The sequence below is a fragment of the Zalophus californianus genome, chromosome 14 (assembly GCF_009762305.2).
Source record: "Zalophus californianus isolate mZalCal1 chromosome 14, mZalCal1.pri.v2, whole genome shotgun sequence".
Classification (NCBI taxonomy): domain Eukaryota; kingdom Metazoa; phylum Chordata; class Mammalia; order Carnivora; family Otariidae; genus Zalophus; species Zalophus californianus.
The window spans coordinates 31,009,898-31,031,620 of NC_045608.1; the positions used below are offsets into that span (position 1 = coordinate 31,009,898).

Sequence of the window (21,723 nt, forward strand, 5' to 3'; positions counted from 1 at the left end):
AGCCTGCTTCTCCCTCTGCTTCTCTCTCTCTCTCTCTCTCCCTCTCTCTCTGTCTCTCATGAATAAATAAATAAAATCTTTAAAAAAAAAAAGAATAGCTACTATAAATACAGAGAATAATTAAGTATTCTTCTACTATTTTTGGACTTTTGACTTCCAGAACTGCAGGATAATAAATTGTGTTGTTTTAACTACTAAGTTTGTGGTAATTTATTAGAGCAGAAACAGGAAACTAATACAGAAGTCTGAGTTAAAAAAAAAAGACATTTCAGACAAAATTACTTCGGAAATATTTTATTGTACAAAATTTACATTTTTTGAATACAGTGAAAAGCATGGCAAAAGAACATTTGTTAATCCATTTTGAGATTTTTTGTGAAAAGTAAAGATTTATTTTCTAATACATTCTCAGATAATATAACTTTTTATATAGTTCTTTAACAGTTGTGTTGGTAATAAGTGTCTTGGGACATAAGGTATAAAACTGAGAAAAGATCAAAAAAGCGCAGGGGGTAGACCACTACCAAAAAGTAATCTCCATGAACTTGGCATTTTCCACTTCAAGGCAGATGCTGTGGGGTCATCACCCTGTAAGTGAAGAACAAAATACTTTAATCCTTCAATTTTATGACCAAATCTCCTTTTAGCATTTAAGTCGCATAAAACTCGCCCTTCTCTAGTTTTTTGTTTGTTAGTTTTTGCTCTTTTTGGGTTTGACATTTTTAGCTGAGTTTTACTGTAAGGAAAAACAAAGCAATAAATTTGTCTCTATGTTAATTGAAGATAAATTTCCTTAAGTTCCAAATCATAAAATTATGCCAGAAGGCTATGGAGTCCATCAAGTAAAATCATATTTGAAAGGAACAGGGTTTAAGTAATAATAATAATAATAATAATAATAATAATAATAATAAAAATCAGTGCTGTGTGATTTTTATCAATTTGTTCCTAGCAAAAGCATGAATTAAAAAGACAGTACCTATCATATCATTATGGTACTTCTATTATGACTAAAAGTTAACTGATTTCCCTGGGTGTAATGCTTTTCCCTCATAATACAGAAAAGTATTTTAATTATAATGCACATTCAATACATAGTATTGCTCACATAAATAGGTTTTGCTTTCCTTAAAAAAAGTCCTGAATTCTAAAGAAATTTGTTTATTTTTCTAAGAATATGTCTGGTATAATTAATGCAACATGAACAATTAATATAATGAAGTACTTATGGTTTTCCTTTCTGGAAAATCAGTCAATGAAACAACTGTAGACAACTGGTTGGTTAAATGCCCTCTTTTCTTTTCAAAAGCTCAACTGAACTCTAAATTTTATATAAAGATGTATCTATACTTAACAAACTTTCACTTATTTGGTCTACTTATATAGAATAAAAAATGCAAGTTTATAAATACATAACCAGAGAAATCAGAGGCTTAAAGTGTAGTAACACTTACACATGGTTTGATTATCTGAAGCCATTCATTAAGATACTCAACAAGACCTAATGCATCTGGGATATTGTCTCCTTCTGAAACAAATTTCAGCAGAACCATCATTGGGATTTCTTTAGAACAGCTACAACAAATACAGAGAATAATTAAGTATTCTTCTATTGATACAAGATGCTGATTCCATCTGTGTCTGTTTTTATAGCTAAGACAATCTGCCAGGTTTTAGGAAAGGAGAAGATGCCACATAATAAGCTCACTTATTTATCCCCCTTTGCTCCAGATATATGCTACTTGTGGGGACAGGACTAGAAGCCACGTAATGCCCACTCTGGGCATATGCAAGTTTGCGTCTCATCCAAGAGTGCATGAAAAACCATCTCCACTGAAATATGTTCTACTTCCCAAATCTGCTGTAGAAGATAGTGATTTTCAGAAGCACCATAGCAAAGAGACTGAAAGAAAATAACACCCTTGTTACTAATAACCTAAAACAGTGAAGGAAAACTGTGGAATTGATAAAGGGAAAACTGTACTATTACTTTTTTTAAAAAAGATATTTATTTATTTATTTATTAGAGAGAGAGAGAGAGAGATAGCAAGAGAGAGCATAAGCGGGAGTGCAGGGAGAGGGAGAAGGAGGCCCCCCACTGAGCAGGGAGCCCGACATGGGGCTGGATCCCAGGACCCCAGGATCAAGGCCTGAGTCGCAGACAGACACTTAACTGACTGAGCCACCCAGGTGCCCCTTTACTATATTACTTCTTACAGATTCCACCTACTGAGTGATTTATTATGTGCTAAGCACTATCTGCATATTTTATCGTTCAATCCCTATAATTCTTGAGGACATTATAATTATCTCCATTTTATAACTGAATCAATTTGGAATAGAACATGGACAGAATGCCTGGATTCAAATTCTAGCTCTGCCACTTACCAGACATGTTGGGCAAGTTACTTAGAACTTCCGTGTGTCTCATTTGTAAAAGAGGGAGCACAACAGAACTTACCTCACAGGTTGTTGGGAGGTGTAAAGGAGGCAGAAGAGGCAAAGTGGTTAAAACAGTGCCCAACATATAGTCAATACTATGTATGTGCTAGCTATAATGATGAAGTAACTGAAGTTTAAAGGGTTTGAAGTGTAGTTAACATACTCAAAGTTCTATATCTATGAAGTGGCAGAGGTGGGACTTAAACCCAGGTCTTTCAGACTCCAAAAGTCTCTTAACAGTATGCTATAAATGCCTCAAGCTAGTGATGAGATGGAGATAAGTCAATGCAAAAAGCTTCCTGTTTGCCAACAAAAGCAAAAATTATTTCTAATATCCTAAAACCAAGAAGTATGAGAAAAATTTCAGGCCAAAACTTGAGAGCACGTGACTGACAGAGAGCTACAGAAATAAAGGTGGGTTGGTTTTCTAAGCAAGGGATTTTAGACGTGGAGAAGACTCTGAGAGGTAGGTTCAGAAGTCTCAGATGTACCAGGAGAGCCTACCATAGCATCTCAGTCTCTATATATCAGAAATTGGTCCAGGTGCCTGCGTAGCTCAGGTGGCTAAGTGTCCAACTCTTGATTTCAGTTCAGGTCATGATCTCAGGGTCGTGAGATTCAGCCTCTCACTGGGCTCCACACTGAGGTGGAGTCTGCTTGGTATTCTCTCTCTCCCTTTTCCTCTGCCCCCCCCACTCCTGCTTGCATGCTCCCTCTCTAAAGTAAATATTAGAAATCGGAAGTTGTTAGCACTAGTTACATCATCTCACCATGTAATTCTCGAGTATCTTAGGGGCTCTCAAGCTTTGTATGGTAGCACTATGAGCTGTGATGACTCAGAAGATTCTAGTTCCTAAACATTCATGCTATGGTAGCCTTAGAAATGGCTCCTGCCTAGAGGAGGCTAGCTTCCCTGGGTGTGCCTTTATTTTCAAGACTCTAGGTTAAAAAATGCAGGGGTATGTCTTGAATTTACAGTGCCTCCACTACTAGTTTGTAACACGAAGAGTAGCATTAAGAGTTTTAATAGCATCCTCTGGTGCTCTCTGTAAAAATGGAAAGTGGAGAGTGGCTAATTATATTACTTTCTGTGACATTAAAATCTAGCACATGAGATATATCCATTATTAAATTATAAATGTACTTTGATTCCAATTAAGTATAAGGGATTTCAGGCCAGCCACACCACTGCCACCACTTATCATTAGAGTAACTAATATTATCTTTTCCAGAGATCAGAATATATATTTGTTCTCATAATGGGAAGGCAAAATATATGTTACAAAAAATTTAGCAAAAATGGCTTTTTTCTCAATTTCAAAAATTCTTTATTGAAGTGAATATAATTGCACTGAACATTAAACATGGGTTTGATTATAAATGAAAAGATTTGCATTAGAAAATTAAAAGAAAACTGATTTTGTGAGAAACATTTTTAAATAAGATGAACTCTAAAGTTTAAATTAGAGTTGATGCATCTTGCAGGTACACACATTCAACTGAAATGTATTTTAAAGGAGCTGAGAAGAGAACAAATGAAAAATTAGTAGTGGTAGTTACCTCTGGGTGACAGAACTGAGTATTGTAAAGTATTATTTCTTTGGACTATTCTACATTTTCCAAATGTTCTATGATAAGTACGTCTAACTTTTATAATATTTTGCTATCATTGTTAACTCTGTGAGCAAGTTTACAGCTACCCAGAAGTTATTCTTTTGGTCTCATGGAGTTTTACCCTACACATGTGTGGCTCAGAATTCTGACAAAGACTCAGGGAGACCCCCTAAGGCTCTTCTTGAATAGCCTTTCTCTGGTCCTCTGCCTTGTTCATTCCAGGTGTCCTAGCATTCCCCAACCATGGTATCTGTCTTCTCAACTTAGCAAGACCGCTCTCCTCCGGTTCCCTCCCCTTGTGTTGTAGTCCACAAAGTATCTGCAAGCAGAAAGCTGGGGCAATTGTAGGACTTATTTGCCTTCTCTCAGGAATCACAACTGTGTGCTGTTTTGCTATCCAATGTCTGAAAAAGTTGTTTCATTAATTTTGTCCAATTTGCAGTTGTTGATGGCAAGATGGCAAGTCTGCTATCATAACTCTAACAAAATCGAAAGCAAAAGTAAACTGATTTGTAAAGAACTAAGAAGTCGGTGTGAAGGAGCAGTGAGCTGTGGGAATGCAGAGAGTAGTAAATTCCTTGTGCAGAAGGGAGAAGCAAGTCAGGACACAAGGAGTGCTGTGAGGTGACTCCTGGAAACTGGGTTCGTTTTTGCAAGGTAGATAAGAGGAGAAAAGTACATGGGACAAGGGGAGGAAGAATGAGACAGCTTTTAGGAAACTGACTGCTAGTCGTTCAGCTGGAGTCCAGGGCACCAAGGAATGAGCGAGGCAAGGAAATCTGGCAGGGCCTTGTGTGGCACCTTAAGGAGTATGAACCAGATTCTGCACACAGCAAGTAAAACTGCTGATGGACTTTACTCAGGGGATGTTGTGATCAGTTTTGAATTTTAATTCGAGCAACACTCAAGCTGGAGCAGAGTGAGTGAGAATGGAGGAGGCAGGGGGAATCAATCAAAAGATCTTGAGAGCAGCTGCTATAGACCAAACCCATGTCCCTCCAAAATTGAAGCCCTAACCCCCAATGTGACTATATCTGATGATAGGATCTCTGCAGGTAATTAAGATTAAACCAAGTCATAAGACAGAGGCCCTAATCTGACAGGACTGTGGCCTTGTAAGGAGAGAAGGAAAGAGAGGTCTCTCTCTGCCATGTAAGGATATGGCCAGAAGGTAGCCATCTGCAAGCCAGGAAGGGGGGCCTCACCAGAACCCAACCATGCTGGCTTCCTGATTTCAGACTTCTAGCCTGCAGAACTGTGAATAAATACATTTCTTTGTTTAAGTCACCCTGCGGACAGTATTTTGTTATGGCAGTCCAATCAGACTAACAGCAGTCTAGGCTATAAATGATGTGGCCTGAATGAAGCACGAGAAGGACTGAAAGCTGGTGGTCTGTAGGGAAGGTGCAGAGAATGATTAGGTAGCCAGGGCTTCCACCAAAAGAATAGTTGAAGTGATATTTTATATTACGGGGAATAAACTAGATAGAAAAAAACTAAAAACACAAATGACAGACTAAGAAAAAAAAAGAAAAATGGGAAGAAATGATGGTTTTAATAGGACCAGAGTAGGTTTTCAGGGAAAAAGAGAAAGCTGAAATGGTACACAAGTACGGCCAGAGACAGAAAAAACAAGCTGTACTGGGAAAACAAGCTGAAATGCCTGTATCCTTTCTCACAGAGAAGGCTTGAATATTTTGGAAAGAAGGAGGGGCAAAAATAATTACAAATAACAAGAAACAAGTTCACCTTTTAGACAGAGAATAAAACTCACTGTGATCCTGAACCATGAATCCTAGCTCTAGAATGAAGTGGTTAAAAGTGCAGGATTTGGGGCCAGGTGCCTAGGTTTGAACCCTGGCTCTGCCAGATTACCCACATGGCTTTTAGCAGTTATTTCATCTTGTTGCTCTTCAATTTTCTTATTTATAACATGTAGTTAACAGTAATACATACCTATGAGCTTATTATGAGAATTAAATAATTTAATACATGTAAAGTGCAGAGAGCAGTACCAGGCACTTAATTTGCTATTACCATGACTACTATTTATATTTCTATTATGACTTCTTTGGGTCATGCAGAAGTCACAATGTAGATTTTAGAGCAAGCAAACCAGTCATTCTGTTTGGCAAGGCTAGGTTGACACTCTTGAAATGTATTATGTTGAGGAAGCAGATTTATTGGTTGACTTTGAGCAATGACGGCGGGGACATATTTAAATTTTTTCTTGGTTAGCTCTGCCCAATTCTCTAAAGCCACCACTGGCGGCACAAGATGCTCCTTATTCATCTCTCCTCATGGGAGAGCAGGGAGTAGACTATATGAGCTTGAGAAGCAGCAGATGCCACCCTCTAAATGCTGCCCCTCCCCCTTTTCATAACCGTCGGCTCTCTCTTCCATGAACCCACCAGGCACATCAACTCCTGGCAAGAAGGAAGAGTCAGAGCCAGTTGAAGCATACAGCAAGGCATACTGTTTAGCCCCAGACTTAGCCTCTGGTCGTATGAGACAGGAAGCTAAGGGCAGGCAAAAATGGGGACAGTGTAAATGTCTACAAATCTGATGGCAGGCTGGGCCATCACATAAGTCATATAAATCAATTTACAAAAAGGGGCTAAAAGAAAAAAAAATCTCTTTCTAATTTCCACCTTTACTTTCACTTGCCTTCTGAAAGTTCATGATTCCCAAAGACTAATCAAGAGTGACTGTATTTAAAAGAAAAATGCCCCCAAATAACTATAAATCTGTTATTGGGCACACAATATAGAAAGATATAATTTGTGACAACAAAATCATAATGGGTTGGGGGAGGCAGTGTGCATGGGAGTAGTTTTTGTGTGCAATTGAAGTGAAATTGGTATCAACTCAAATTAGACTGTTATAATTTTAGAATGTTACATGCGATCACCATGGAAACCACAAAGCAAGTATCTACAGAATATACACAAAAGAAAATGTGAAGACAATCAAAAGATGTCCCTATAAAAAATCAACCAAGCACAAAAGAAGGCAGTAAAGGAGGAAATGAAGAACAAAAAAGCTGTAAGATATACAGAAAACAAATAGCAAAATGACAAGTCCTTCATCAGTAATTACTTTTAATGCAAATGGATTAAACTCTCTAATCAAAAGAGATTGGCAGAATGGATTAAAAACATGATCCAATTATGTACTATCTATAAGAGACTTACTTTGAATATAAGGACACGCACAGTTTGAAAGTGAAAAGATGGAAAAAGATATTCCATATAAAAGTAACCAAGAGAGCAGGATGGCAAATATGACAAAATAGACTTTAAGTCAAAAACTGTTATGAAAGACCAAGAAGGCTATTATACATTGATAAAAGGGCCAATTCACCAAGAAGACATAACAAATATAAAGATATTCACAAAACAAGAGCCCCAAAATATATGAAGCAAACATTGACAGAATTGAAGGGAGAACTAGACACAGTGCTATAATAATAGTTGGAGACTTCAACAGCCTACATTCAATAATGGATGGAAAAGACTGAGAAGGAAACAGAATTACCAATTAGACCTAACAGATATCTACAGAACACCCCACTCAACAAAAACAGAATACACATTTTTCTCAAGTGCGTACGGACCGTTCTCCAGGACAGACCTTTGGTAGGGCACAAAATAAGACCTGATAAATGAAAAAGATTAAAATCATACAAAGTGTCTTTTTCAATCACAAAAGAATGATACTAGAAATCAGTAATGGAAGGAAAACTGGAAAATTCACAAACATGTGGAAATTAAACAACACAGTTTCAAACAACTAATGGGTCAAAGAAGAAATCACAAGGTAAATTAGAAAATTTAGGGGTGAATGAAAATGAAAACACAACATGCTAAACTTAAGAGATGCAGCTAAGGCAGTTTTAGAGGGAAAGTTAGAGCTACAAATGCATATTTTAAAAAAGAAGAAATTTCACAGATTAATAACCTAAGTTTACACTTAGGAACTACAAAAATAAAGGCAAACTAAATCTGGAGTTAGCAGAAGGAAGGAAATAATGAAGATTAGAGATAAATAAAATAGAGAACAGTTAAACAAGAGAGAAAAATCAATAAAACCAAAAGTTGGTTATTTGAAAAGATCAACAGAACTGAGAATAAAAAAAGACTCAAACTACTAAAATCAGAAATGAAGGTGAGGACATTAGTATGGATTTTGCAGAACTAAATAGGAGTTATTATTGAATAAACACAGATTCTCTGTTTAGAACAATGACAAAGTTCTGAAAGCAGATAGTTGGTGACTGGTATACAACACTGTGAACTCATTAACAGCAATTAATTGTACACTTAAGAATGGTTACATTAATGTTTCATATATCTTACCATAATTAAAAAAACGATTGATTGTAGCGGTTGCATAGAGTATCAGGATCCTTAACATGCTGCACATTATAAAGCGTTAAATATGGTTTTTTAGGAACCAATGTTCCTAAGACTAAATTTCAAGTCTTATCTTCACTTATCTTACTTTCCACTATTTTTTAAAAAAGTAGGCTCCATGCCCAATGTGGTGCTTAAACTCACATTACCCTGAGATCAAGAGTTGCATGCCCTTCTGAATGAGCCAGCCAGGCACCCTCTTACTTTTATTTTTAAATAAGGTGGAGAACAAATGAACAAACAGACAAACAAACTCACCCTTCATCATAGACTGTTTTTGTGATACCTCCTCCAGGAATACGAATACAAAACTCAGAATCATCTATTTCAGGAATGCATGGGCTTTTTTCCATTTCTTCCCAGTTAAGGCTCATTATTTTAGTTTGAACACTTTTTTGCACAAAAGGTGTGAGTAGGTATCTGAAGGGAGTACTAGAAGCAATCATATAATTAACTTTCTAAAAACCCACAATAAATAAGAACATTAAGGCAAGTTTTTAAAGCAAATGTTTGTTCTCTCTATATTCTGTTGCTAAAGCAAAGCACAAGTTTCAGCAGTCTATGGAATAACATGTAAAAATATTACTCTGGCTTGCTATTTACATACTTAGGGGACAGTATAAAGACACAGGCCAACTTAAACTAAGGCAAGGCCATCATGGAGATAACCTATTTCCCACACCTATGCTCCCTTCTGGCCATGAGGCCTTTTGTGAGATTCCTAGACATGTTAGATCTATTTGTGAGATTACTAAAAATTAGCTCCAATTTTGAAAGGTTAGTCTTGGCTAATGTTTCTTCATCATGACTTTTTGGTGCATAAATGATAATGAAATAAATAGTTTATATTTCTATCTCTTGGATGTTTTGCCTACTATTTAGGAATTCAGTCTGACATGCCTGGGAGTTATACTTAAAGGCAAATGGATTTCTCTGATGGCCAACTAAATAGAAGTAAATAGAAATGTGAATCCAATCTTCCAAAAAATTATCATCCGATGAATCTTAGGTACCCTCTCTCTTTCTCTTCATCACCTAGGCTCTGTGATGTCGCCACACACAATACCAATCGAAGCACAGTTCCAGAAACATCTCTATCTTCACACCAAAGCCTTCCTTCTGCCCCAACCATAGGACTACCTAACCATACTCCCTCCTGTCTCTTGACTTTCTTTTATCTTCTTTCTAAATTCCAGAGAGGGGAGGCAAAGATATACATGGCTTTTAAAACTTATTTTAGCTTTTTAACAGAGATACCATCATAGTACTGTGTAAATCATAACAAAATTTTTCAAAGGCAAAAACATACCTGCGAAGCTGTAGATCATTACGGTGATATGAATGACTGCTTGAAAGAACAATAACTTTGGCACAGTTACTACTTTTCACCCAGGAAAGCAGTTTTTCACAGAATGGCTTTGATTTATACTTTGTATACCATTGAAAGAATAAAAAGAAAGTCTAAAAGTTAGATCTTAGCATATAATAAGAGTATTCTATGAAATATTTTATCGACCTTATATAAAATCATAATTATTTTTAGATCCATTTACTGTCCTTAAAGTGAAGATGGGGGATGAAGAGCAAGGAATTTTTTATTGTATCTTTACAATTAAGAAATAAATCATGAGGAATCTAGATTTCAAAAAAATTCTGACTGACAAGGGAAAATTTCCCAGTTCTCTAAGTAATCTATCATTACTTAAAAACTATCACATGGATATCTAGGGGATGTTCTTGCTAGAAATTTCTGATCTGAACATGACCAGGAAATAATTAGGTGAACCTAGGATGCTGAAAATCTGGCACTAATCCTCAAAGGAGTCAATATTGTGAAGAACAGAAAGAGGAGGAGGCCACTTCTACATCAACAGCTACCAACTAAAAAGATATTATAGTCAAATGTAACATGTGAAACTTGATTGGATCCAGAACTGAAGAATATGTTATGCAGCCACCCTGGAAAACAGTATGGAGGTTCTTCAAAAAGTTGAAAATAGAGCTACCCTACGACTCAGCAATTGCACTACTGGGTATTTACCCCAAAGATACAAATGTAGCGATCCGAAGGGGTATGTGCACCCCAATGTTTATAGCAGCAACGTTCACAATAGCCAAACTATGGGAAGAGCCAAGATGTCCATCAGCAGATGAATGGATAAAGAAGATGTGGTAAATATACACAATGGAATATTGTGCAGCTATCAAAAAACCCATGAAATCTTGCCATTTGCAATGACGTGGATGGAACTGGAAGGTATTATGCTGAGCGAAATAATCAGAGAAAGAAAAGTATCATATGATCTCACTGATATGAGGAATTCTTAATCTCAGGAAACAAACAGCGTTGCTGGAGTGGTGGGGGGTGGGAGGGATGGGGTGGCTGGGTGATAGACATTGGGGAGGGTATGTGCTATGTTGAGCGCTGTGAATTGTGTACGACTGATGAATCACGGACCTGTACCCCTGAAACAAATAATACATTATATGTTAAAAAAAAAAAAAGTAGGAAAGGAGAAATGAAGGGGGGGAAATCGGAGGGGGAGACGAACCATGAGAGACTATGGATTCTGAGAAACAAGCTGAGGGTTCTAGAGGGGAGGGGGTGGGGGGATGGGTTAGCCTGGTGATGGGTATTAAAGAGGGCACGTTCTGCATGGAGCACTGGGTGTTATATGCAAACAATGAATCATGGAACACTACATCAAAAACTAATGATGTAATGTATGGTGATTAACATAAAAAAATAAAATTAAAAAAAGAATATTTTAGGGACAACTGGGGAAATTTGAGTATGTCTCATGATACTACTATGTAATTCATTAAATGCTGATTTTCTTAGATAATGCTGCTGTGATTGTGAAGGAGAATATCCTTATTCTTGAAAGATTCATGCTGAAGTATTTACGGGTAAAATATCATGACATCAGTAGCCTACTTTTGGAATCTTTGGCAGAAGGAAACTGTGTGCATGCACACGCAAAGAGAGTAGATCAAGCAGGTGTGGCAAAATGTTAACAGCTGTTTAATCTGGAAAGTGGGTTATGAAATTTTGGGGAGAAAAACTCACTTCATGGAAACTTCACAGACTGTTAATAAAATTATTCAATAGAATTTAAAATGCAGATAAGAAATAGCTAGCTTTTAAAACAGGAAGGTGGTAGAGTATGATTAAGAGAGGCAGGCTCTGGAGTCAAGCTGCCTGGTCTAGAATGCTGGCTCTACCTCCTACACAGACCGTGTGTCTCAGGGAAATTGCTTAATCTTTCTGTGTTCCAGTTTTCCTCATTTGTAAAATGAGGATAATGTTAGTACCTACTTTATCAGATTGTTGATTATAGGTGTGTGTGTGTGGCATATATATACGTGTGTATATATGTATATATTTATGTATATATATGTATGTGTATGTATGTGTGTATATACTTATTACTCATAGCCATATTGGTGCAAAAATCCATGTTCAATAAATATTTGCTAGTTTGAAGTCACTATTTCCACCTACCAAATATTTCATTAGGCATTTTTTTTTTGCCTATCTTAATTCTTGAACTTACCCAAGTATTAAGAAGAGAACAGAAAAGCCACATGCATGGCATAATGTAGAAATATTAGCAACTCTCACTGCAAAATTTTGAGTATATTATTAACTAAAAAAAGTAAAGAGTGATTCTAATGTAAATATTAAAATAATCATAGCATTATTCACAGTCATCTCAAACTGGAAAAAATCTAATGTTCCATTAACAGTACAATGGATAAATTATCATTTGTTTATATAACAGAATCCCACAGAGGTGGAGAATGAACAAAATACCTCTCCTTGGAACAACATGGACAGACCTCACAAATAGAAGGTTTAGTAAAGGAAGCTAGACATAAAGTACATACCATAAGATTCCATTTACACAATATAATAACTAGGATAGGGCATGGGGGAGAGCCTATGGAATGCTGACATATTTCTGACTTCCCGAACAGTTGGTACTTAACCCACTTAACCAATATTTACCAAGTGCTTCTCTACATGCTAGGCACTGTTCTAGAAGTTGGGGATAAAAGAGTGAATGACACATTATCACTTCTCTCAGAAAACTTACTTTATACTAGTTGTAGATGATAAACAAATACATGATACGCCAAGTAGTGAGGAGCTGTGAAGAAAACCACCCCAGGATAAGACAATAGAAAGGGTGGTCAGGGAAGGCATTTCTGATGAGGTAACATTTAAGCAAGGACTGAAGGAAATGAGCCATTTAGGTATCTAGGGGAAAAGTACTCCAGGCAGGGAAAATAATGTAAAGACTCCGAGACAGGAGTTAGCTTACTCTGTCTGAACAACAGAGAGGCCAGTGTGGCTCAAGTAGGGGGAGTGAGAGAGGGAAACAGGCAATGAGCACACAGGAATGGCTCGGAGTTAGATTAGGCAGAGCAGCTGCCCAAGAGAATGCTCTGTGATAATGGAAGTGCTCTTTATGGCAGCTGCTTGCCACGTGACTATGGAGAACTTCAAATGTGGCTAGTGGGAAGGAGGAACTAATTTTTAATTTTATTTACTTTTAGTTTATGAGTCCAAATTTAAATAGCTACATGTGGCTAGTGGGTACCATACCAGGACAGGGGTAGAACCAGGATAAGCCAAGGCAAGGCTGTGAGTTTAGTGGGAGTCAAACAGGAAGCCACCAGAGGGTTTGGAGAGATAAGTGATGTGTTTGATTTAGGTTTAAAGGATCATTGGTGGTGCTATTTGCAAACAGACTGTTAGGTATTTGTGGGAGTGGGTGGTCAAGAACAAAATCAGGAGCGTGAGAGAAGGCAGTGGTTTGAACAATAGTGGTTGGTAGCCGTGGAAGAGGAAAGAAGTTAGATTCAGAATTTATTTTGACACATACAAAATCTAAATATACATGCCACTGGTTGAAATGTGATACAAATGGAGTAAACGAAAAATATTCCTAAGCTTAAATGTTTTCACCAATGCTACCTGAAGAGAATATATAAGACCCACCCTATATGTCCCAATTCAATATAATCATGAAATAATGGTAACACCTCTGAAATTTTATAAGATTGGTTCTCTATAGAACCAGACTTTTCTTAACTGTACATACAGTAAAAAGAGCAAAATTGAGTTTTGAATCTTAATTCTCAATAATACTTAGTATTTTCTCATATTTTACTTTGATCATCTTAAAAAGACAAATATAATATACTAACCTTAATAAAAACGGATCTTAACTGAAGAGCCACTAGCTTCTTTGAAGGCAATGAATATACTACAAAGACAAAAAATTGAAATCATAAGATACTTAATATGATAGAGTTATACAAGTGAAAATACTAACATAAAAACTAAATTGAATTGTAAGAACTTTTATACCTAATATTTTCAATAATTAAATATAAAACATATGAACTGTATCATTCAGTTAAAATAAAACATTTTAGAAGTATCTTAAAATGTACCTGTGGGCTTTATTCTATGGAAGAGATTCATTTCTGACAAGTTAATGGTTTGTTTATCTTATTTTAATTTGTTTTAGAGGTCGGGGGCATAGGGAGAGAAAGAATCTTAAGCAAGCTCCACGCCCAGTGCGGAGTCCAATGTGGGGCTTGATCTCACAACCCTGACATCATGACCTGAATCAAAATCAAGAGTTAGACATTTAACGAAGCCACACAGGCGTCCCTGACAAGAGAACTGTTAAGAAAATACCAAAAATTGGGTGGGGGGATGGGTTAGCCTGGTGATGGGTATTAAAGAGGGCACGTCTGTGTGGAGCACTGGGTGTTATGCACAAACAATGAATCATGGAACACTACATCAAAAACTAATGATGTAATGTATGGTGATTAACATAACAATAAAAATTTAAAGAAAAAAAAGAAAATACCAAAAATTATTTTTCTTCTGTGATTGCAAAACCAGAGAAGTATGCCTCTGGAGACTTCTGGCATTATGACCAATAAAATTCTTACAAATATTTTTAGTTTCTGATATTCTCCCTTCTTCTCATTAGAGAGTAGTGAAACTCATTGGGATTAAGAGAAGAAAGAATGGGGCAACTGGGTGGCTCAGGCATTAAGCATCTGCCTTCGGCTCAGGTCATGATCCCAGGGTCCTCGGATCGAGCCCCGCGTGGGGCTCCCTGTTCAGCAGGAAGCCTGTTTCTCCCTCTCAAGTCCCCTGCTTGTGTTCCCTCTCTCACTGTCTCTCTCTGTCAAATAAATAAATAAAAAAAGAATAAAATGCAGGAGAATGTTGGGCCACATGTTAAAATCTCTGAAATAGGCACATTTGTGTTCTTTAGCAATTTCTGAAAGATAACATGCAAAATAAATGTAAAATTTTCTGTGAGTCAATGTGTGTGTTCTTCTTCTGGGAAAAGGATCCATAATCTTCATCACATTCTACAAGGATCCTACTTTGCTCATGTTTAACATGTCCCTGTCCAAGAACCAGAAGCTCTGAGATAAACCAAGGACGAAATCTGGAGTCTCTTGGAGGCATGATTAGGCCCCTGTGCTGAGTTAGTAAGAGAAGAAAGAATGGGGCAACTGGGTGGCTCAGGCATTAAGCATCTGCCTTCGGCTCAGGTCATGATCCCAGGGTCCTCGGATCGAGCCCCGCGTGGGGCTCCCTGTTCAGCAGGAAGCCTGTTTCTCCCTCTCAAGTCCCCTGCTTGTGTTCCCTCTCTCACTGTCTCTCTCTGTCAAATAAATAAATAAAAAAAGAATAAAATGCAGGAGAATGTTGGGCCACATGTTAAAATCTCTGAAATAGGCACATTTGTGTTCTTTAGCAATTTCTGAAAGATAACATGCAAAATAAATGTAAAATTTTCTGTGAGTCAATGTGTGTGTTCTTCTTCTGGGAAAAGGATCCATAATCTTCATCACATTCTACAAGGATCCTACTTTGCTCATGTTTAACATGTCCCTGTCCAAGAACCAGAAGCTCTGAGATAAACCAAGGACGAAATCTGGAGTCTCTTGGAGGCATGATTAGGCCCCTGTGCTGAGTTAGGCTTTTAGTTACTGTAAATAACCCAGACTTCAGCAAATCCTTTAGTAGTTCATGTCTCTCCAGTTATAGGTCTTTTGGGAGAGTGTCTTGTTGGACCTGTGTGGTATGATTGGGGGCTAAGCTGCATCAGCAAGTCTAGTGACTACCAGGTATGTTCAGGACAAAGGAGGCAAGAGCAGAAAGTTAGGAATTAAGGAAAAGAGCACAAATTTAGGGGAAAGGGAATAAGATGTGGGCCATTCAGGCCTGTAGTCTATCTCTGACATACATATCTAGTGCAATTCAACAGACCTAGTAGGAACAGATAGATCTGTAGGGAGTGAGCAAATGTAAGATACACCACCTCCTATAATAGCAACGCTCATATTCTCTATCAGTGTATCATGCTAATCTTTTTTGTTGTTAAGATCCTGCTTCCCATTATTTTTCTGATGTGATACAATATGAAACCAACATCACCTTTCATGTATTCTGGCACAAAATATTTAGCTTTAACCTAACAAAGCCTTTAGATCTAAATACGGTTACAGAAAATACAGAGACTAGAGGAACAAGCCAAATGACACCACAAGAAAGATATTAAACGTAGCAGGTGAGACATCTGATAAGACAATGGGTCCAGTTTTTTCCTCAGTAAGTCAGTTTCATGTAGAAGGAAAAAAAAGAGACTGCTCCTAGAGTAAAACAAATTTCAGCGGCACAATAATCAGATGACTACTATGGGTCTTTGTTTAGACAAACTAACTTTAAAGGACATTTTAGGGTAAATTGGAACAATGTGAATATGATAGGGTATAGGAAGACACTAAGAAACTCCTAATTTTGTTAAATGTGATGGTATTTTAGCTATACAAGAAAATGTTAAGAGATACATACTTGCATATTTGAAGATAGAATGTCATGATGTCTACAATTTATTTTAAAATACCTCATCTTAAAAAATAAAGTGGATTAAAGGACTTTATCCAATTGACTTGCTGCAAGTTTTTGTCCAAGAAAAGCCAGTAGGTCTTCTCCTAGAGTAAAGATGCATTAGCAGGGTGGTGTGGTGCTTAAGAGGCAGGTCTCAGGGGCCACAGCCTTGATTAGAAGCTCAGTTACACCAATTATTAATCATGTGACCTTAACTTCTCTGTGCAATGGTTTCCTCATCAATAAAACTACGCATAGAGTAGTTGTGAAGATTAAATGAATTAACACATTTAAACACAGTGTTCAGCTCATAGGAAATACTCAATAAAATGACAGTTGTTATCATTAGTGGAAGTACATAAATTCTAGTTCTACCATTTACAGTCCTTTATCCTTTAAGGCAATAACTGAAATTCAGTCTTGGGTTAGCAGAGTCATCTTTGCTGCAGCAATTTTAATATTAAGGTGTTTTGTTTTGTTTTTTAAGATTTTATTTACTTATTTGTGAGAGAGAGAGAGAGCACAAGCAGGGGGAGTGGCAGGCAGAGAGAGAAGCAGGCTCCCTGCTGAACAAGGAGCCTGATGTGCAGCTTGATCCCAGACCCTGAGATCATGACCTGAGCTGAAGGCAGCTGCTTAACTGACTGACCCACCCAGGCACCCCTTAAGGTTATATTTTGAAAGTTTATTTCATTATTGCAAGCTAATGGCACCATTAATAAGATGGACAAAAAAAAAAGTTCATTTGTCTTTTAGCTCATCAATGGTCTTTCATGCTACTCTACCACCTGTGGCTTTCACTTTAAAATGGAAAACAGAAAACTGAGCGGCTAACAGAGCAGCCTGCCATCAAAGCAAGTGGATACTCCTGTGCCTCATGATCAATAGCTTTCCCCTACTAACTCAGGGTAGTACCACATTATAAACACAGGGGTCAGTATAATGTCAACTGTGTTCCCCAATTAATCAAGCTTGATGGCCTAATGAGAAATTATGATTTATGGCATGGGAAAAGCCTACATCTACTAGTAGTATTAGGCAACTCTATCTCTGAGCCTTATTGATATTACATTATTATGGATTCTATAATAATATGAAAGGAGTAGCGCATGTTAAACATAGAGGACTGAACCCGGTGGAATTCTTTTCCCTTTTCCTTGGTATTAGTGATGCTTATACTTGCCAGAAAGAACAGAAATTAAAACTGAGGATAAAAGAAGGAAAAAAAACACCTTATATTAAAAAAAAAAGGAAACCTCAAATTCTAGTTAAAGAAGTACAGTCGTCATAGGAGTTGCCATTTAGAAAAGGCTAAGAACTAAAACCAGATATAAGAGAACAGGATGTGACTAGGTCATAAATTCTGCACAAAGCTGGCACTAAGTACATGTTTGCTATAAAACAGTATCTGTAGAATCTACTTCTAATTTAAAACAACTCTTCCTTATAACAGAATAAAACAGGCTTAAGTCTTACATACTTTCAGCATTTATACTGAGTTCTGTTGAATTTTCTTCTGCAGTTGCATATGGATTGTTTCCAACCATCGGCACAAGACAATCGGTATAGAAGTAACCAATCTTACACATATTTAGTGTAGAAATAATCAAATCCATTGCAAGCTGGCCAACATTTCCAACAGATACTGCTGGCTGAAATAACAAAAAATATATGTTCATTAAATCAAAATTAGCAGCACTTTTAAAAGTTTAGACAGAAGACAATAATCACAGGACTACTTTTGGATGGTTATGCTCAGGTACATAATAGCTGGATAGAGACTCTTTCATTAGCTGCAACTGAGGTGTCAGCAGGGGCTTCCTCTACTTTTGAGACGACTGGTTTAACACTTATGGAACACTTACTACATGTCAATCATTGCTCTAGGCACTAGGAACGCAGTAAGACAAACCGATGAAAATTCCTGCCCTTGTGGAGCTTCCATTCTAGTGAGGGAATAATTTAATGTAATAAAATAGTGAAATGCACACATGCTTCACTTTACTGAACTTCAAAGAGAATGTGTTTTTTACAAATTGAAGGTTTGTGGCAATCCTGCCTCAAGGAAGTCTATCAGCACCATTTTTCCCACAGCATTTGCTCACTTTGCATCTGTTACATTTTGGTAAATCTCTCAATATTTCAAACTTTTTCATTATTATATTTATCATTGTATCTGCAATCAATGATTATGACTCACTAAAAACTCAGATGATGGTCAGCATTCTCCAGCAATAAAATCTTAAAATTAAGGTATGCACACTGTCTTTTTAGACATAATACTATTGTAAACTTAATAGACTACAGTGTAAACATAACTTTCACATGCACTGGGAAACCAAAAAATTCATCTGACTTGCTTTATTGTGATATTCACTTTATTGCTGTGGTTTGGAACCAAACTCCCAATATCTCTGAGGTATGCCTGTATACAGTGGTAAGTGCTATGGAGAAAAATTAAGTGAGAGTGTGTATATGTATGTGGTTGGTTGCAATTTTAAATAGGGTGATCATGAAAACAATTACTCTACAGCTGACCAGTTAATCACAGACCTGAAAGATGTAAGGAAGATAGTCACACAAAGACCGGGGAAAAAAACACTTCAAGCAGTGGGAAAGCAAGGGTAAAGTCCTCTCGGGTCATCCTTCCATTTGCTTTGTTAGTGCCTAAAGATTGGAGTCAGCTTCTTTTCACATTAAACACACACGCATATTTATCCCCACAACTTCAAAGAGTCCAATTGTCAAATCTCTATCTATAGCCCAAAACATTTACCTGAACTTCAGATCCTAATGGTTATGTCCACATGGTTATCTCATAGGCAATGCATATTCAACATGTACAAAACTAAACTTCTGCCTAAACTTGTCCTCACATTTTGCATTTTAGAAAAGAGCAACACTTGCTCATCTGATTACCTAACCCAAGAAACTTCTTCCTTTTCTCTTACAAACCACATCTAATACATGTCTAATTTTCATTGATTCTATTTTCAAAGTATCTCTGTAATGTAGCTCTTCCTTTGCATTCTTCTAGGAACTGCTTCCCCCCACCATCTTATTTTTCTGGGTCTCTTAGGGTGGTCCCCCACTTTTCATTGCTCTCATCTACTAACCTTCTGGTTATCTCCTGTAATTCCCTTTCCTCTTCTCAAGGATTTTGCTACTTTAGACCTTTACTCTCCTATATCATCCACATTTTCTTCACTATTGGATTCTTCCCATCATCATATACACATGCTGTAATCTTTCCTTCTAAAATACCCCCACCCTCCCACCCCATCCCCATCCCACACTCTGCTAAAATACCCTCCCTTGATCCCACATACTCCCCTAGTTACCGCCTCACTTCTTGGTGTCTCTCCATAGACAAAATTCCCTAGCTGTCCACTAAAACATAAGCAGGAATTTTATCTCTGAATTGATAAATACATACATATACATGTCTCCATCCCTTCTTCCATTTATTCAAACCACTCCAATATGGCTTCCCTCCCTTCACCACTCACTGGTAACTGTCAAGGTTACCACCAATAATCTTTTGGACATTATTTTCCCTATGAATCTTTCTCTTTTTTTTCTTCTGCTAGGTACCTTACTAGCTGTCTCTGCAGAAGTCTGGACTCAAGGTCAACTGATATGGCTGCAGCCTATGAACAAGCAAGGCCCTGAATTCCTTACCTTAACAAGAACGAGTCTAAGACCCCATCCAGGTTGTACTAGCTCTCAGAGCATGCCCACAGCCCCCTTTCCTTGTCCTAAGATAACCTCCTGACATCAGGGACTCAATTTTGCCTCATTCTGATGTCAAGTCTTCTCCCCAAAGTAAACACAGGAATATATGGTACATGTATGTTTCATCTCCTGCAAGGATACCTTTCCCTTTTGTGATCAACAAATATTTTTCAGGGAGATACTTTGAAATTATATAAAATTTCCTTCAGTACATTATCACACACTAATTTTAACATTCATTCATATTTCTTGCATGCATCATTAAGGTGAGAATTGCCCCAAGGTGATTACCATCATTTAAAAAACTGAGATATAACCGACATATAACATTGTATCAGTATTAGGTAGATAACATAATTTGATATATGTATATATTGTGAAAACATTACCACAATAAGTTTACTTAACATCAATCAACCACAGTTACAAATTTCTCTTGTAATGAGAACTTTTAAGATCTACTCTCTTACCAAGTTTCAAATACACAATATTGTTTATTATAGTCACCATGCTGTACAATACACCAAGACTTATTTATAACTAGAGATTTGTACCTTTTAACTGCCTTCATCTATTTCATTTCAAGCAGCCCCCATCCTCACCCTCCTCTGGCAACCACCAGTCTGTTCTCTGTATCTATGAGGGTCCCCCCCCATTCCACACATAAAGCTTTAACAGGTCCCTACGTCCCTCCCTCTCCCAGTAAGCCTTAGGGTTCTTCCGTACCCTTTTCAAAGTGCTATCCTAGCATTTATTGCCCTTATTGGTTTACGTGTGTTTCCAACTAGACTACACACTTCTTGAAGACAAGGACCTAGTCTTAATATTTTTAGAGTACAGAATGTTTATTGAAACAGTGACTGAATATGGGCAATTTTAGGAGCAATAAAACCGTGTGTTAGCTACTGCCTAAGATTACTTTTATGACCTTACCTGTAGCTTTCTAGTTAATGAGAAAGTCTTGCCAGCTTAAGACTGGCTCTGATACTAGCTGAAGAAAAATTTTCTAGGATATAATAATAAAAAATGCCCCCTACAACCTATGTACAACGTTACCTGTAATAACCAAACACATTACGTTGTACAGTCAACGAAGACTACAAACTCGAGTCTCAGAAACGTTCGGTGAGAGCGCCAACAGATTTTATCTGAAGCGCAGCATCTAGCGACAACCTGTCCTCGGTGCAGGCTGAAAACCTGAAGCAGAAGCAAGTACCGTCCTCTGTCCCAGGCCCGGTGAAACACCTCGACTGGCGGTGGCGGACCCCCGGGAGCCTCCCGAGAGGAAGCACCCCAAGCCGGGCACGCGGAGCTCGCGAAAGCGGGCACTCACCATTAGGAAGGTGTAGCCCGTGAGGTCGGGGACCGACTCTCCACAGGGAACGAACATGGTCGCACAGAAGTGGGAGTACGGGGTGAGCGCGGGCCTGGGAGAAACGAGGACTGCGCAAAAGCAAAACCGCGAGCGCCTCGCCGCGTCTGTGCGCCGGAGTCCCCAGAGCCCCTAGCGACGGGGGCGGGGCGGGGCGGGGCTCGTCGTGCGGCTCGGCGTGGGGTCCTGAAGGGCCCGTCCAGCTA

General features: G+C 37.8%; 1 protein-coding gene across 1 annotated transcript; it reads right to left on the reverse strand.

The window, feature by feature from the left end:
• Nucleotides 1-266: 266 nt before the first annotated feature.
• PSMG2 (proteasome assembly chaperone 2) lies at nt 267-21,665 on the reverse strand. The gene is made up of 7 exons (XM_027576311.1): nt 21,479-21,665; nt 17,891-18,062; nt 13,689-13,747; nt 9,781-9,899; nt 8,730-8,903; nt 1,455-1,575; nt 267-588 (listed from the first exon to the last, which is right to left on the reverse strand). The coding sequence occupies exons 1-7, from the start codon at nt 21,533-21,535 to the stop codon at nt 496-498; spliced, it is 795 nt and encodes a 264-aa protein (XP_027432112.1). The 5' UTR covers nt 21,536-21,665; the 3' UTR covers nt 267-495.
• Between the last annotated feature and the right edge of the window lie 58 nt (nt 21,666-21,723).

Coding starts and splice junctions, on each gene's coding strand:
- PSMG2 (XM_027576311.1), bottom strand. CDS start 21,535: ATGTTCGTTCCCTGTGGAGAGTCGGTCCCCGACCTCACGGGCTACACC. Junction 1,576..8,729: donor AAAACAGTCTATGATGAAGG/GTGAGTTTGTTT, acceptor TATTTGTTGTAG/CTGTTCTAAAGAAATCCCAA. Junction 589..1,454: donor TTCAGATAATCAAACCATGT/GTAAGTGTTACT, acceptor CTTCACTTACAG/GGTGATGACCCCACAGCATC.